This window comes from Kryptolebias marmoratus, linkage group LG9 (assembly GCF_001649575.2).
Source record: "Kryptolebias marmoratus isolate JLee-2015 linkage group LG9, ASM164957v2, whole genome shotgun sequence".
Taxonomy (NCBI): Eukaryota; Metazoa; Chordata; class Actinopteri; order Cyprinodontiformes; family Rivulidae; genus Kryptolebias; species Kryptolebias marmoratus.
The window spans coordinates 9,389,282-9,407,474 of NC_051438.1; the positions used below are offsets into that span (position 1 = coordinate 9,389,282).

The 18,193-nt window shown below is 41.2% G+C and overlaps 1 protein-coding gene across 1 annotated transcript in view; it reads left to right on the forward strand.

Moving 5' to 3' along the window:
• si:ch211-26b3.4 (connector enhancer of kinase suppressor of ras 2) overlaps window positions 1-18,193 on the forward strand; it is a 67,014-nt gene that overhangs the window by 8,564 nt on the left and 40,257 nt on the right. The window contains exons 3-8 of the mRNA XM_017419707.1: window positions 1,679-1,881; window positions 3,853-3,940; window positions 4,868-4,909; window positions 11,636-11,755; window positions 12,183-12,242; window positions 12,380-12,448. Coding sequence (XP_017275196.1) covers window positions 1,679-1,881; window positions 3,853-3,940; window positions 4,868-4,909; window positions 11,636-11,755; window positions 12,183-12,242; window positions 12,380-12,448 — 582 coding nt within the window. The remainder of the gene's footprint in view (window positions 1-1,678; window positions 1,882-3,852; window positions 3,941-4,867; window positions 4,910-11,635; window positions 11,756-12,182; window positions 12,243-12,379; window positions 12,449-18,193) is intronic.

Here is an 18,193-nt window from a genome sequence, read left to right on the forward strand (position 1 = left end):
GGGGGGGGGGGGGGGGGGCTGTAATAGCATCGTCCTCCTGCTGTATTGATTTGCACTCATAGGCATGCACATCCTTGCTTCTCCCTGTATTCACGCGCACAAAGTCACCAAGACACCGAGCTCTGTTCTCCTTCGCCTCGGCTCTCCGTCCCCTCGAGGTGGCTGCACGCAGACTCCCATCGAATCGTATGACAGGCTAATTACAGCTGTGCAAACAGGAACGCTTCGAGTTCACGTATATGTCTAGGCTCACGCAGAATAATCATACAGAGACGGTGTGTGTCTGACCCAGTTTTACTGTGATGCATAGCTGGGTCCTCTCTCCCTCTTGTCTTCTGTCTCTTAGCTCCTTAGCTGCCTAATTTCTCTCTCTCTCTCTCTCTCTGCTGCCACTGTGATACCCTTCCTCCTTTATAGTCACTGTGGTCGTGACTGTGTAGACTAGATCTAGAGGCAGAGGAGGAATAGATATGTCTTCCTCTGACTGTGCTGTGACTTTACAAGTGTGTGTGTGCAGCCTTTTTTGTCAGCAGGAATCAGGCTCTGTCAGGCAGGACATGACTCGAGGTGTCCTGGGACACTGAGTGCAATGTGTGTGTGTGTGTGTTTATCTGAAAGGGTCACAGTGCAGTAATGGGCCACCACTCCATCTTTGTGTTCATGTATGAGTACAATGCGATGAATGTGTAATAGCCACACTCTGGTGACTTTTATTCCTGTTTACAGAATCACTGATGCTAACTTCTGTTTATGTTCAGTCAAAATGTTGGTTTTTTTGGGTTTTTTCAGCTCTGTCACCTGCTGACATTTATTTTTGTTGAGTAAAATAGGAATATGTATTCTGTCTTTGCTGGGTACTGAAGATTAACAGACATCTGGGTCTTCTACAGGCTAAAGATGTAAAAGTAGCTTTGGATTTTGTTGAGTTACTTTAGTGCTAACTAATGATTTATAGCTTTTTGTTAACTTCCTTTAGTGTTTGTTGATAGCCCCATTAGCAAAGCTTTGTAAAAGGATGGAAGCTGGAAGAAAAGCAGATTTTATCTAACTCTGAAGCACACGTTTCCTGTTTGTTTGTTTGGCAGGTCATTGAGAGTTTAGTCTTGCTGAACTGTGAGTTTTTTAAATGGCGAGCTACATGATGAATTAGTCACAAAATATTGTTGTTTCTGCACAACCCGCACATCTTTATTTGGTTTTGTTTTTCTTTTAATCGGATTTAGGTTTCTTTATATTTGTCGCCTTTATAGGATGGAAACTGTAATCTCTAGTAACCAAGAAAGCTTACTATCATATAAACTTTTCTTATTTATGAACGAAATAGTATTTTGTGCCTCTATCTGTGTTATAACAACCAGAAGAGTTGTTAATTGTAACGTAATTAACCGTAATAAGTTTTTACTACCTAAACCTGGTCATTTTCCTTTTGTGCCTAAAAAGAACAAAGTATTAAAGTGAAACTAACCGTGGAAAACAGAAACCTCTTTGTGTTATTCACTGTCACCCATCCAGCTTCTTTATTTGAACTTTTTCGTTCTTTAAAAAGCATTTCTTTGTCAGTTTTGTGTTTGAGTCTATGCTTATACAAAATAATATTCTCACTGTGATTATGTCACGAGCTGCAGAGGGACTGTGAAAAAGCATCAGATTATTTACCGGCTGTCTGTTTGTCGCCCAGAATTATGGCCTGGAGACAGAGAACCTCCGGACGCTGTCCCACAAGCTGAACGCTTCAGCGAAGAACCTCCAGAACTTCATCTTGGGCCGGCGGAGGGGCGGCCACTACGACGGGCGAGCCTCTCGAAGGCTGCCCAACGATTTCCTCACATCGGTGGTTGATTTGATTGGTGCTGCCAAGAACCTGCTGGCCTGGCTCGACAGGTGAGGGTCACAACTAAGCTCCTCTAAATTCTGGGACATTATCTCAGTTTTGAAAAGCACCAAATCTAAATCATGAACTGACAGTGGCAATACAGTCACATTGTTTTACTGGTGTCATATTTATTAGGAGACTGATGTATCAGTGTGGTAGACATTTGGTCATTTGAGTCTTCTGTGCTTTATATCATTAGGATCCCACTTTGTGCTAGGTCATCCTGATCATTATTTATATGCTAGTCCAGCATGTAACAAAATAATAAACATATCTGTTCACAACCAGTTAAAGAAAACAAGTCTTGAAGTTCAAAAGACTAGTAAATATTTCCTGACAAATAATAAAAACTTAACGGAGAAGCCTCTGAATTAGTCTTCCTGAATATGCGTGCTTACAAAAAAACAACAACTGTGACTCACATTTTGCAAAGAATCAGATTTTAGCACAACAGCAGCATGTTAGTTGGCAGATCTGTCAGTGCAGAAGTGTTTGTTCCTCTCCTAAGATTGAAAATTCTTTAATTTGTGCCTGTTTCCCCTTGGTTTTCTTATCTTCCTTGCACGCTTTCGTCCCCAAATTTGACCAACCTGTTAGCCAAACTAACCAGAAGTTAACAGGTAACCACTGTGGTAGGAGCCTGTTTCTGAGAAGATGCCACTCCCGTTCAAGAGGCAGCATTTACATGCTGCTGTCTATTCAAACAATGTTCACATTTTCACAGTGATTAAAAGGAACATTGGTAACGATGAAGTCAACTTCTTGACTCATAAAGCTATGTTGTACAGGAGAAGATTCTCTACATTTTGTACCGATGCAGATTTAGGAATAGATCCAGTTGCATTAGTCTATTGCGTCTTTATACCAATAAAAACTGTTTGTAATCATTAAGTCAGAAGTCTGGCTATAAATTATGAGACAAGATGTACAAAAATGTTTTGTAATTTTAAACAAGACCTGTTTGTGAGCAGTTGTTTTTATGAGGTAGTAAATAATCAGTCTCAAAAACTAACACAACATCATTCATTTGGTTTGTTGTGTTGCATTGCATCAAATCTCAGTGTGCTGAAACAAAACTCACATTGAATTGCATTGCATCCTGATTAAAAGCTGACTCATATTATGACTAAAGACTAAACTGTACTGTTATTACAGCCTTAATAGTATTGTTATTATTGACCAAATTGTATTATGATTAAAGACTGAACCGTATCATCGTTAAAGACCAGTTTGAACTGTGATTAAACACTGACTCATATTGTGATTAAGGGCTAAATTGAATTGGGAATCAAAACTAAAGCATATCTTTATTAAAAGCAGAATCATATCATGATTAGGGCCTGAATTGTATCGTGTTGTATCTGTTTGTTTTTGCTCAAATATCTTTAATGAACTGTATTACTGGCAGTACTGAAATAAGGATCATGTAGACCACAGATGTACAACCCTATTGTACAATAATCTTGCAGCATAGTATTTAGAAAAAATCCTTTACTTTGAACTTCATCATATTATTAATATCAATAATGTTACTATCCGATTCATCATTTGTTTTTACAGAAACAGCACATTAAAAGTATTGTAGTTCATGGAGAAGATACTGTATTTTTTTAAATTAAAGTTGTTTTATGCTGTGAATTTAGATGAGGCGATGGAAGCATGTCGTGTGAAGTTTGTTTGGTAAAACGCTAAGCTTTAGTACATAGCTCAATGGGTTCTTTCTGGTCATGGTAGGAACCTTAATAGTGTTGTTTATCTTTATTTATAGCTCTTGTGCAGTGTCAAACGAATAGCTTTTATTTTCCTCTCAGTATTTACACTTCTGGCAAATGAATGGCAGAGAATAAAGCTGTTTAGATCAAAATTAACACAATTAATCACCGGAAATAACACCACTGAAATATGTGAGTTCAGCATATTTTTTTAAAGCGCCCAGTGCGTTCTTCTAACTTGTGTTTTTGTTTATTTGTTTGTTTCAGGTCTCCTTTCGCCAGTGTGACAGAGTATTCATTACTAAAGAACAACATTGTGCAGCTCTGCTTAGAGCTGACCACCATCGTACAACAGGTGCTTTCACACACTTCATGCACACAGGACACAACAGAGCCGTGGTAGTGGTTCCAACGGCAAAGTTCTGGAACGTGTTTATGGACCGAGCACATTTCTGAATCACGAGCAAACATGTGGCGGGTAGCTGACAGCCCCTTATTGATTCACTGCAGGCGCTCACCCTCAGCTCTGATGGGGACTGAACTGCAGGCCCGTCATTTCCTGTCCTCTTTTTGCTCGCTCCCTCGTGTTCATTCACCACACTGCACACACACAGACATGTGCAGCCTTACGAAAATAAAGCTGCTGCCGAATACACACACTCCGGCTATGTAGCCATCTCGTTGTTTGGCTGAAAACTCTCGCAGTAAGAGTCTGCTCGGAGTGTGTGTGGCGGTGTGTCTGTGCCCGGAGTGAGTCCTGGAGCTGAGCAGATAACACCCATCCCCTCTTCCACGGGCCAGAGGAGGCTGAATAAAAAGGGGCCACCGCGGGTTCACAATAGGCCATATGAACCTGTGGCTGCCAAGGTGCAGCCAGACAGCCGGCACTAATGCATCAAACAAATGTTTACCTCCTACCGTGCACATCTGGATTCAAAGGGCTTCTTTCCTGGAGCTAAATTCTCTCCCATTTATTGCTGAAATGCAGTCTGTCACTTTTAAATAATTTTGTATCCAAATCCGGAGGAGGCTCGCGAAGCTCCTGGGAGCAAAACTGGTCGATCCGGAGTGTTAGTTTGTACGCGATGCAGACAAAGTTGGAGCAAAAAGAGCTGACCGCTCAGATTCGCCACTGTTTCTTCCTGCTGAACATCTCATTCCTCTTCTTCTTTCTTGCATGTTAAATTTGGAGGAGAGCGATATCAGAGCTTGTGTGCGGATGTTCATATTGATGTTTTTCTGTCTCATTAATTCTTTGTCCTTCTCTCCTGTCCCTCCACAGGACTGCACTGTGTATGAGACGGAGAATAAGATTCTTCACGTGGTAAGTGTTTGATCTACAAAGGCACAAAGAGTTCTGTCTGCATATCCATCATGACTTCAAACTGCTGGTGTGGTCCTATCAGGTGGCATACTTCAGATCCTCTGAAGTGGGATTTTGTTAGAAAGTTTTGAACAATTTATATCTTACCTGTTGTAGATAGCTCTTTGAATGACCTCAGTTTTGGAGAAACAGGTTTAGGTCTGTTAGGACTGATGAGCTAATGGCTAGTCCGTATGCAGCTAGGATCTTAGTGAATTGATGTTGACTTAGAACAAGTCTAACCTCCGAAAATTTGTATCGGTCCATGCAGATGCTGTTTTGTGAACTTTTTTTTTGTCGTCAGTTTCATATCCTTTGGTTATTCATACAAAAATATGTTACTGCCAGAAATGCTCCAGTGTTGCACCAGAAGTGCTACAGCTAGCTGCTGCTGCCTCTATTTGTGCAAATAATCATAGAATTTCTTGTAAGGAAACATGGGATGCAAAAAAGTGTAAAGATCTATGAAATAGCTTCTGCACCACCCACTAACATAAACATGAAACTCTTTTTCTCCAAAGAGCCATCTACAACAGGTAAGATATTTATTGTTCAGAACTTTTCTACAGAACCCCACCTCAAAATGGCTGAACTTGCTCAACTAGTTTCACAATAACATTTCAAAGGTTTTGCAAATTAGGTTTGCGTGAATTGTATTTACTTAATACACCAAGTGCTGTGTCATCTTGGACATATTCTTGGTTAATTCATGCCACACCAAAAAACCTCATGTTAAAAAAACAAAAAAAGAACTTGCAATGGATTCTGCTTTTAAAATAAAGCTTTGTCGTTTAAAGTGTCACGTTTGAGTACACTTCCACTGAAATTGATTTTATTTGTGTGTGTCTATGTATTGTGTGTGTGCCTAAACTGTTTTTTCGTGTGAAAATTTATGAAGTGCAAATGAGCCGGAGGCCCTTTGAAAGCCTCGTAGGCTGTGCGCTTGCATGCATGCACGAGCAGCGAAGTGTCTCTGCGTTCACGTGTGAAACCGGGTGAGCGGCTCGTGTTATGATCTGGGCTGACGGTCAGATTGGGACACTTTCCACGGCCGTTCAAGGTCAGGTGGAGGAAAACAAACGGAGAGCGCGCAGGGGAAGGAAAACAAAAATATGGAACAGCGTGTGAAACGCTCCCACGAGATGATCAGTCGATGAGCAGACTGTGATACACATCATCGCAGTCCACAAAAAAACAAAAAAAACAACATTAAAATGTTTGCGACATGTTGCTTGCCACGTAATGTGATGTCCCCTTTTTGGAAATGAGTCACCCTTGAGCCTTTTGGATGAGCTACGGCTGTCAGATGCTTCTTTTGTTACCCGCCTGATAATGACACGGGACAATACCATCAGGCAAATTCAAACATCTAAATGGCTCTCCGCATGCACGCATGACCCTCGGCTCTGGACTCAGATCTGCACATGACTAAGTCTGCAACACGTGGGAGGTCTGTGGCTGAAGACAGCATGGAAACAGAGAGGAGCTGTTTGTTTACAGATGCAGCCTTTTGGCAGACATTTATTTAAAACGCTGACAAAAACAAAATTAGGTTAAAGAGGAGGTGTAGTGATTCAGACACTAAGCCATTCAAACAGGAACACAACATGACTCATGTAGTCATATTTACAAAAATGGTGTAAATGATTTATTAAGACCTGAACAAACAAAAAAAAATCAATTTGATGTTTAGCATATCCCCTAACTAACCTGCTAAATAGCTGCTAACAGTTTAATTGTTTCCTATTCTACAACAAACCAGCTGATTACTTTACAGGCCAGTGACTAAATAACGAGGAGACAGAATCTGAGGACTCGGGGGAAGGTGAGGACATTACTCTGCCTGGGGTTGCAGAGGTAGTTAAAAAGCTTCCTATCAGCAGCAAATGAGAATAGCTCAGAAATGCTGAAGACTCTGGACGTTGTGGGGAGGTCTTGGTTGACCCGACTTGTTAATGTCGCATGGAGGACCAGGACAATACCTATGAAGATCAGGGTGGCGAATCTAATTTTTAACGAGGGACCAGACGGTGTGTTCCCATCACAAGGGGATCAGCCTTTGTTTACTCCCCCCGGTATTGTAAAGGAGGCTTGAGGGGAGTTTGATTGTCTGTTCACATGTGAGGTTTTTTAGGACCTGGAGATGGTTTACAATCATGTCCCTCAAGATATTTGAGAGGGGGTGCTGTGGGAGAATGGGATGCCGAAGTCACGCTTGTGGGCTACCCAAAGCTGTGTCCACATCCTCAGCACAAAGCTGAGCTTGTTCCTAGTCTCCTGTCCGTGATGCTCATGAACAGGATCTCAAGGTGCAGTCATGGAAAGAAGGGTGTCTGGTGTGGAAACCTCAGGTTCTTGCCCCAGCTTCTTGCAGATGATGTGGCTCTGTTGGCGTCTTCAAGCTATGAGTGTAAAACAGGCATGGGCAGGTATCAGATTCTGACAGTATGGTAACCTTTAGGAAAAATACCATAATTTCACGCTCACCCAGTGTCGATTTAGAGTTACCAATTAACCTAATGTGCATGTTTTCAGGCTTTGATAAGAAACCAGAGGGCCTGGAGAAAACCCATGCAAACACAGCTCCACTCAGAAAGGCTGTGTACAAGTACTTATTTTTGAACAGTGTTACCTTAAAGGTAGACACAATGTGGGGAGCTGTTTTTTGTGTGTTTTATGAGACTTTTTATGTTCAGTTGTGTGCTCCTTGTGTTTTGCTGCCTCTGTCAGTCTCTGCTCCTCAGCTCCTGCCCCGCCCACTCTCACCTGTTCCCTGTTATTGTTTGCCCAGGTGTTTCTTGTCTGCTGAGGTCCATATATACCCCTAGTTTCAACTCCTTGTTAGTCCTGCTTTGGTTATCATTGTCTGCTGTTTGGAGTTGTTGTTTGTGCTCATTCACTGTCAGTTCTCTTGTGCGTCTCCTGCGTTTGTTTAACACGTTTTTGCTGCCTCGTCAGCTTTTTGTTTTCTGAGCTTCTTGTTAAATAAAGACAAGACCTTCCTCAAGCTCCTCATGTCGGCCTGCAACCTAAGTCAGTGGTTCAGCATACTCCAAACTGTGGCACACCCCATGTCCATCTGATGTTCTTTTTGGATGTGAACACAAACAGCTGACTGTCTTTGTTAACGGAAAGGTTTAGGGGAGTCCCCTTCTATTGGACGTCATCCACAACTGGCTGACAGCTAACAGAAACAGGTGAGGGAAGGGAAGCGCTACTCTGTGCTACACGTGACCAGAGAAAACTTCACAATGTGTCTGTTAGCTCATAAAAAAATGATTTAAACCACACAAATGGTATGGTATGAAAAAATGAGTGGTTTTGACCCTATGGCAGATCTTAAAACTGGGAACTGGCCCATGTCTTGTATGAAGTGGCCTAGATGACAGTCGCTCTAAGTGTCAACCAGAAAATGTTGGAATCCTTCCTCCAACCCTCTGCAGAAAGCAAAGACTGGAGGCATCTTGGCTTGCTCAGAAGTGAAGAAAGAATGGAAAGAGAAATGGGTTGACTGATTGGGGGTTTTTCTGCTGCGATTATGTGGATGCACACGTCTGCTGTGCTAAAGAGCAGCTGAGCTAATATATAATAATATATTCTTCCACAAGTCCAGCTATGGTTTCCCTACATTCTACTGGTTATGAGCTATAGATCTTGAATGTAAAAACGAGATCCTTGATACAATCGTGAAACAGTTGCAGCAATAGCTGGACCCACATTATGTACCATACGTAGAAGGTGTGACCCAGACATGTTTACAGTACATTTTATGGCCAGTATTGGGTCCATGCTGGTTACTGTAGTGCAGTTGCACGTTGTTCAATAATGCAAACCTCACTGCTGCTCTGCTCTCCACTACAATACGACCTGCAGCAATCAGATGGGCCGAGTGTGTGTGTGTTGGTGAAAGAGAGGAAGAGATAGGACATGAGAATTTGTGAGCCTGTGTTGTCTGATGGAGCGTGAAGTGTGTATGAGTGAGTGTTTTTATGCGCATGCATGCATACGGATGAGAGGAATTACATAACACTGTCCTAGTTGTGTGTTTTCTTTTTCCGTTGTTTTCTTCCCCTTTTCCTCTCAGACTCTCCCTCCCACCTCTCTGCATTCTTGTCTCTCTCTCTCTCTCTTCCACTTTCTTTTATTTCCTCTCCACCTTTTCTAGTGTCAGGGTTTAGAATTACTCAGTGTGTGTGTGTGTGTGTGTGTGTGTGTGTGTGTATGTGTGTGTGGGACCGTGCAGGTGCAGCTGATACATTATGCAACTGCACTTGTTAGCGAGCGAAAATAACGCGTCGATCAGGAGGAAAGTGCTAGAAAGAAAGAACAAGATGTTGGCGTTGGGGAGGGGATGTTGTGCCAGAGTTTAATCCATTTGCCAGTGTGCGGTATTGAGCTTTTCTTTTCTACTGCTCTTAAACTTCATGCTAGCCACATCAGTCGATTTCCCTGTAATCTGTGCTCTGAAGGCATTTCAGATCAAGGTTGGCTGTTTCAGATCTCCACACTGAGGATTGTCCCTTTTGTCTCCCTGTAGGTCAGGACTATAAGTTCAGTGATCAAAGAGGAGCACACTGGCACTTGTTGAGGACTTTCCATGCTCTGTAGACATAAAAACATCTTTTCTACTTTTCAAATGAAAGTTGTCTTTGTTCAGTGCCTATTTTTGACATAGATCTATTTACTGTATTTTCCGAACTATAGGGCGCATTGGATTATAAGGCTCACTGTCATTTTTTGAGAAAATTGAAGGTTTTTAAGTGCACCTTATAGTCCGGAAAATACGGTGCATAAGGTGAAGACAATAACTGAATCATAACAAAAAGGACTTGGCAAGAAGTAAAGTGGTTAACATTAAAATCACTATGCTACTTGTGTGAATACTAAAACTAAACTTTATTTTCTTGTACAACATGTGTGCCTGCATGCATGCATGTCTAAACAAATCAAGCAAGATTACAAAGCAGACATGCTAAATTACTGTGCATGTGTGACCAAGCAGACAGATAACCTGAGAAACAGTCATGGTTTACAGAGAACAATTTCATTTTTCTTTTTTTATGCAGTTTTTGCTAAGAATCACCTATAAGAAGTAACATGATTAGAAATATACAGTCATGGGGAAAAAGAAAATCCACCCTCTTTCAGTTCTAGGGTTTTACATCATAAAAATGATCTGGTCTTTACTTAACAAAACCAAAATGGAAAAGCTGTGTGTGAAATACAGAGTCCATCCTTGCTGCTTCCATAGGATTTAAGAGGGAAACTAGCAGCCAGGTGCTGCTGATCAAATGTATTGATTAACTGATCATTGGCAAGAGTGAGCTTCTCTATAATAACAGTAAATTGGACAGTCTGCTGCTCTGGAGTGTACAGGTGTGTGTTAACACAATGCCAAGCCAAATGCATCTTTAGCTAAATGCTAAGTGGCCTATTTAACCTATTCATTGTCATAATGTATTTCAACAATTATCCAACCACCCAACGCCCCACAGCCCATAAGATGTGCTCCAAGATTTGCTAAACCTGTTAATAAACTGAGTTGCAGCTTTCTGCATTGTCCTTGGTGCTTTTCCAGCAGTCCAAACTATTAGAGGCAGTGGTCTTTTTGCAGCTTTGTTGAGCTTAGCGGGTGGTGTGAAATGAAGTAGTGGGGCATCATCAGATTGAGGAAGATTTCTGACTGCATCATGTGCAAAACCTCTATATCAAAGCATTCTGGAGACAAAAGTGATGCCATCTGCCTGACAGCTGAAGCTCGGATCAAATAGGGTCATGATGAAACAGGAGAGTGACCCCAAACACAGCAGAACATCTACAACAGAATGGCTGAGAAACAAAAGAATCAAGGTGTTGTAATGGCCCAGTGCAGGTCCGGATTAAAATGCTGTGGAGGAACTTCAAGAGAGCGATGCAGGCACAAATGTGTGCAAATTTAATTGAACTGTTGCAATGTTGTAAAGAAGTATGGGACACAATTCTCCTAGAACTATGTGACAAGATGATGAAGTCATTCAGAAAATGACAACTCCAGGTTGTTGCTGCTAAGGATGGTTCTACAAGCTATCGAATTACTGAACTTAGTTTTTCACACACAGCGTTTCCATTTTGTCTTTGTTGTTGGCGTGGTGGAATCTGCTGTGCGTTTTTGTACACTTGTAACTAGATTTGAATGAATATATAAATTATAAATTTATCCTGGTACAGACCAGATCATTTTTAGAACATGGACATTTTACCCCTATAAACATTGCAGCCACTGTATCATGTGACTGCTTGTGTTTTGTTGAACTGAAGGCAAAATTTACTTTTATTCCCCAGCAAACATGACTGATGCCAATAAATAAAAACCAAACTTTGTAACTGAGATGTTAGGAAATGTCATCTTTGTACCTCAGGCTGGCTGGTGTCGCAGATCCATTGTTCTGTCTGCGAAGGAGTCTTGTGGGCACGCCTGTGGACAGACTTTGACAGGAAACAGTTTGTGTGATGGAGTGATAGAAGTGGTGATGTGGAACAGCCTGATGAAATGATGTCTGTTTCACCTCCTCCAGCGAGGTCACATCATCCCCTGCAGACCAAAACCAATCTCAATAACTTTCTGTCTCTCTCCTTTTTGTGTCTCTTTCTCTCTCTCCGTCATCTTTCTTTTTGTCCCGCTCTCTTTGTGTCTAACTTTGTCTGTAGTGTAAGACCTTAGCAGGAATCTGCGACCACATCATCTCCCTGTCATCGGACTCTCTGGTCTCTCAGTCGGCCCATCTGGAGGTGGTCCATCTTACCAGCATCATGCCCAGTGAAGGACTGGTGAGAGCAGAGCTTTTGAATTCACAAATCAGAGTTGTTTTTAAAAGTGAAAATTCAGATCCTTTAAAGTAGGGTTTTATGGGAAAGTTATCCATCCATCTATTTTCTTTACCCGCTTTTTCTTTCTGGGTACCAAGGAGCTGGCGCCTATCTCCAGCAGTCACTGTTGCTAAAGGCAGGGGACACGCCGGGACAGAGGGTGTAAATCACAGGGACATAGAAACAAATGAATGAATCACAATGACACCCTCATGTCACCCATTTATACTCCATGTCTTATTTTTATTACTCTTCAGAATCTGACATTGTTTAAATACATACCTTTAACTCACAGAACAATGAAGACAGATGCAGATAAAATATTTCACATATTTTTCTGTGCACTCTGTCTTACACCCTTCCTTGACTGTATGTACTTGTGTTTCAGGGGATGTATATCAAATCTACATACGATGGACTTCATGTTATCACTGGAACCACGGAGAACGTACGTTTTTGTTTCACTCAGTGAAAAACAGTTTATGGTTTCATATTCTTCGTAGGCAGCGAATCCACTGTCTTGGCTTTTACATTTTTTTTCTCCCCCATCTTCTTTTCCCCGACTTAAACCTTCTGCCTGTGCAGTCTCCAGCAGATCAGTGTAAGAAGATCCATGCCGGGGATGAGGTGATCCAAGTCAACCACCAGACAGTGGTGAGTAAACAAGCAGCCAGACACAAGCCTTTTACAATCACAGGAATCGTGCCACGTTCACAGCGAACATGCAGCACCGTGCAAAGGTCTCCAGTGATCTTCATTTCTTCATATTTTACTTCAGAGCAGTTTGACTTTCTTGTTATGTTTGAAAGTGATCTTAATATTTTTTTTTACGTTTCCCAAAGGGCCTTAAAAGTTAGGACTTTAGGAGTTTTTAGTCACCAATTTTTTGTCTAGTACCTGACCATTATTAGAGGAATATTTTTGGGTTTATTTCTTAAGCCACTCAACTATAAGAAAAAAAAGCCTCACACACTCAAGGGATGAACTAATGTTGTGTCAACACAAGAAGGAACTGAAAGTAGGATCTTCAAGATCACCAATCTGAATGATACAATCTGTTTTTTTTTCCTGAGTCTAAGAAACATACAAAAAATAAGAGTTTGACTCACAAATAGGATATTTTTTATCACCAAAAGGGTGATTCTCAAAATGCTATTAGCTGAAAACTTGACAAGCAAATGATCAACTGAAGAATGGAGCATCTCTCATTCTCCTGTATCAGGTTGTTGCTGAATTTTGTTCTTTACAACCTTTGCACAATACTCTGTATCGTCAATATTCATGATTGGTATTACCACCAGGCTTTCTGCCTCCACATAACACCCCTGTCATTGTGCTCTAATAGGGTTTGCAGATTATATGATGATTGTCCCAAGAACTTGTTTCATCCACTGTGACTTATGACTATCTGGAATGTGTGCACATTATTAACCCTCTCCAGGCAGGCGTTGCAGATTTGCAACAGCGAATTGCATATACCTAATTACTCCACATTCATATTTTATGAGCCTTATTTTACTCAGATGATAATTTCCCCAAATATCAGATTTTTCCTGTTACTAAAACTTAATTTGAGCCTGAGAGGGTTAAAATGAACACAGAGAAGGACTCTGTGTTTCTCCGTTACAGCAGCATGGCTCTGCAGCAGAGAAGTCCAGGTGCTGAACTGACCTGCCTGCAGTCCTGACCTCTCACCAGTTAAAAAACATTTGGCACTTCCATCAAATAAAATATCCAGGAAAGACCCAGGAATGTTGAACAGCTAGACTCCAGACAACACAGGAATGGGACAACATTCCCTCCAAAACCTCCAGCAGCTGCTCTCCTCAGGTCCTACATGTTTACACACTGTTGTTAAAAGGAGATGGGGGTGCTTCACAGAGGAAAACATGACTCTGCCCCCCCCACCCACACACACACACACACCACCCCCGCACACACACACACACACACTTTTTTTTAATTTGTTGCAGCCTTAAAATTCCAAATTTCTTAATTTTTTTATGTAAAGCGGTACAGTTTCTTAGTTTAAACATTTCATTTGTTCGCTATGCTCCATTGTGGATAAAATATGGGTTTAGGAGATTTGTAAATCATTGAATTCTGTTGTTGTTTACATTTTACACACAGCCATGGCTTTTTTAACACCGGGGTTGTAAGATGTAAGACCTGAAGATAGTTTCAATAATACACTGTTTTTTTAGCACTTCTTTCAGCTTTTATTTTCCTAAATCAGTTCCACTGCTTCATTAGTGAACATGTTGCTGCAGATTTTGGATTCATAAAATGTTACATAATACGTTTTTAGCCGCGTGTATTGTTAAGAACAGCTAGCCTGGTCACTGAGCCCAACAACGAGCACGTCCTGAACACGGTGAGGCTTGACGTGACGTCTCTCCCAGGCCCAAATTCTCACTCCCGAGGCAAATTGAGTGCAGCGTGTGAGGCTTTGTTCCACTTTCAGAATTGAATGGGTTGCATTTCTGCCTCCGACTCATCACATCAGAGGGAAGCACAAAAAAATAGTGCAGCCATTTTAAATGGAGCAGAGCCTTCTGTTAGCATTACTCACGCTGTCAGCTACGGCCCAAACAATTTGTTCTAGCATTTATTTGAGATTCCTGAAGGGGGGTGGGGGGTGGATGTTTGTCTGCCTGCAGATGTTTTCCATGTCTGTGCTTTTTTTTTCTTTTTTCTGTGAGGATCTCCTCATATGTCTCCAAAGATGCTGCTCATGCAGAAAGCACACATGTAGGTCGCGTGTAGCAGCGTTTGATTGACGTTCGATGGAGGCGCACCGTTATCTCTCCCCTCTCCTCGGGGTGACAGTGCAGATCGCACCCCGCCGGGCTCACAGCTTCAACCCTTTCATTACGCTCTCGGTTAGACCCTCACCACTCTGATCCCTCACTCTGGGGGGGGGAGGAGATAAGCGGGGGGGAGGCAGAGGTGCGCGAGTGGAAGGGAGAGAGGCTGCAGCAGTCAGGGGAGGCTGAGATGAGGCAGAGAGTTGAGCGAGAAGGGAGGAGGAAGCGAAGAGGGACTCGGGGAGGGGAGATGGCAGATGAAAAGAAAAGGAGGGAAGTCTCTCGTTAACATGGCTTTCTGTTCAAACTGAGCTGGTGAGGACAGACAGATACACAGAAACACTCAATAAATTCAGACTTTGGATTATAAAGAGATTAGTCTGAATATTGATTGAACAGAGTCCATTGCAACACAGCCATTATTGTATTAAATGAAGATTTAACAGAAGTTCCTTTGTTTACTTCTATGTTAAAGCTGATATAAACTGTTAAATTACCTGAACTTTGACCTGTAATATAAAGATAAAGTCATTTTTATTGTCATGTTCCATATTAAAGGCCTAACATTCTTTGAAAGAATACATATCGCCCGTCGCCTTTCATGCCAGAGTGTTAAATTAGGACAATCTTATAGGTTGTAGCCATTTTGATCAAATCCTAAAACATAACTTCATGTCCAATCTTGTGCTCAGAGTATCTGTTAAGCATGACTAAAAGCTACCACCACATCAAATTTGAGCTCAATATCTGTAACACTGACTGAGTTACAGCCATGTTTGTGTTGCTGCAGCCATCTTGCATTGGGGTGACTTTAAAACGTAACTAGTCAATATCTGTAAAAATGGCTAAGTTAGAGCCATTTATGTGTTCACTAAGGTCACTAAGCTGTGGCAGCCATCTTGAATAAGACTAAAAGTTATTCAGTATACATCCAGTGATTATTTTCTAACAGTTCCATTAAAATCCGCACTCTGGTTCATAAGATATTTTGCCAATGCTACAGACAAACACCTCCCTTCTTTGTTAGTGAACAATAATTACTGACTTATTCAATTCTATTACAACATAATCATTACACTACATATTAAACAAAAACCCCTGCCTTCATGTCGTAACACGATCATTGTTTTAGACCTACTTTAAAACAGAACTTGCAGCTTTTTTAGCTCTGAAGTAAAATGTGGAATTTGCTCTAAAAGCAAAGTGATTGTTTGAAGAGGCAACATAATTATGTGGAGGTAATAGCATCTGGGAAAAATAATAAAGACCCCTGGGTTTTTAAAAATCTCTCCGGCAGCAGTTTTATCTGTTATTATTACTATGGGAGGTGTCCCTGTTTGTCTGCGTGTGTTTGCAGAACGGAACAGCCCAAAACTGAGGCTGGTTTGCTTTGTCCTAATGGTTAAACTGGTGACGTTACTCGACGTTATTATCAGATCAAACACCGGTTGAAAGGTTTAGCTCGATGAAAGTCTGGCTCAGTTCCCTCCGGTCCTTTCAGGATGCACCTTTTTGGGTCACAAACAGTGACGGCGCTAGGATTTAAACAGCGAAGGGCTCAGCCCAGAAATCTGTGGCTACGACTTATTGCATCATATTCAAGCTGTTTAAAAGTAAAAGAAGTGATGTACCAGATATTTACAGAGGCTAATCAAAATTCCTGTTTTACATGGATGATCACAGAGTCGTGAGTTAAATTCTTTACTCTTTTCTGTTCATTTTAACAGGTTAGAAAAAGGCAAAAGGCTGACAATGTTTTTGTCTGTGCGTGTTTGTTTCTCTGTTTGTTAGTAAAATATTTCATGAACCACTGGATAGATTTTAATGAAATTCTCCGATAATAATCACTGGACAAACTTCTACATCTGCTTAAATTTTGTAGTCGACCAATTCAAGAAGGCCGCGACAGCTGATCAACCTTAGCCAACACAAAAATGTTGATAACTCGGTCAGTTTTGCAGATACTGAGCTCAACTTTGGTGTGATAGTAGCTGAGAGTCGTACCCAACGCATAATCTGAGCGCTAACTCAGTGGTCGTCAGTGAAAGTGTAAAATAAGGCCTAAAGATCTGTTTTCCTGAGCAAAATAAAATTAGTTTTTTAATGTTATAATAAAGATCTGTTGAAATCGACACCTCATAATACACTGCCTGGTTTTAGAAAAACAATAAAATGTTTTGTTTACCCTTTTTTTAAAAAAAAAAAAAATAGCAATAACCATAAAGCATCTGCAGTTGTGCGGAGGCTTCATTAAAGAGTGCTTTGCACTGACGATTTGAACAATTGCTTCCGTGTCTGAATGAGAAGATGGGTTTTAAAGCCTCCACAGGAAGAATGAACACAGAAGAGTGGGTCCTGTGTGAATAAAATCCTCTAGTTTCCCTCAAAACGTTTTTTCTTTAATGATGGCCATGGAGTTTGCCTTTACTCATGATGTTGTTTTATCAAGCTGGCGCCGCTGCAGACTGGCGGTTTCTCTCTGCAGCCGCAAAGCTTACGAACAAGAACAAAGCACCCATTGTGGTGATTTGGCTTTTTCTGGGTTTTGTTTTAGTTCTCTGTTTTGTGTTTTGGTTTTGTTTTCTATTTTTAGTTATCTGGTTTTTGTTTTCTTCTTGGTTCTGTCCTCCTTGTGTTTGTGTTCTCATTTCCACTCTTCCCCAGTCATTCTTTTGTCTGTTAGCCATGCCCATCTTCACCTGTCCCGAATAAGTAATCATTCCAGCTGTTCCCACTCACCTCGTTATCCCCAGTCTTTAAAACCCCGTCATTTTTCTCCATACCTCGCTGGTCCATTGTCTAAGGTTTGTTTGATGTTTGTCTCTCCTGTTTGCGTCGCTCCGTGTTCCTGGTTTTCTGAGTTCTGTTCCATTTATGTATTTTTCTTTAGTTCTTATCTGTTTGCTGCCACGTCAGCTTTTTGGTTTTCGTTTGTTTCTTTAGTTTAATAAATTAGTTTTTCTTTCTTTAAAATGAGTCTGCGCTCTGGGTTCGCCTTCGTCACTCCACATCATGACACCCATTGCCGTAAATGCTAGAAAAGCTGTGGCGCTGAAAATTTATTAAAAATGCTACACAAGTAAAAATAATAACTCTATTGACATTTAACAGCTGGAATGGTAGGAAGGAATTATTTTGGGTCCAGATCCACCATTTGGTGACCTCTACACTATTTGATTGTGAAATATATTTGCTGTTGTAAAGGCACAGCCATGATTGCTTTCTGAGAGTTTTATTAAAACCCATTCAGTGGTTCATGAGATATTTTACTAATAATTGAAAAGGGTTGAATCCAACAGTTATTGCCACGATTTTAAACAAAGATCTTGTGTAGCAGAGCATGTGTTGGGGATGACTCCCAGCTACTATCACATCAAGTTTTAGCTCAATATGTGCAGAACTGACCAAATTGTAGTCATTCTTGTGTTTTTTTATAGTCCGTTGGTGCTGGCAGCCATCTTGAATTGGGATGACTCCAAATGTGAATCAGCTGTGTTTAAATCCATCCAGTGGTTCCTGAGATACTTTGCTAACGCAGGCAGGCAAACAAAGACAGACACAGGCTAAAACATTATCGGCCACTGTTGGTGGC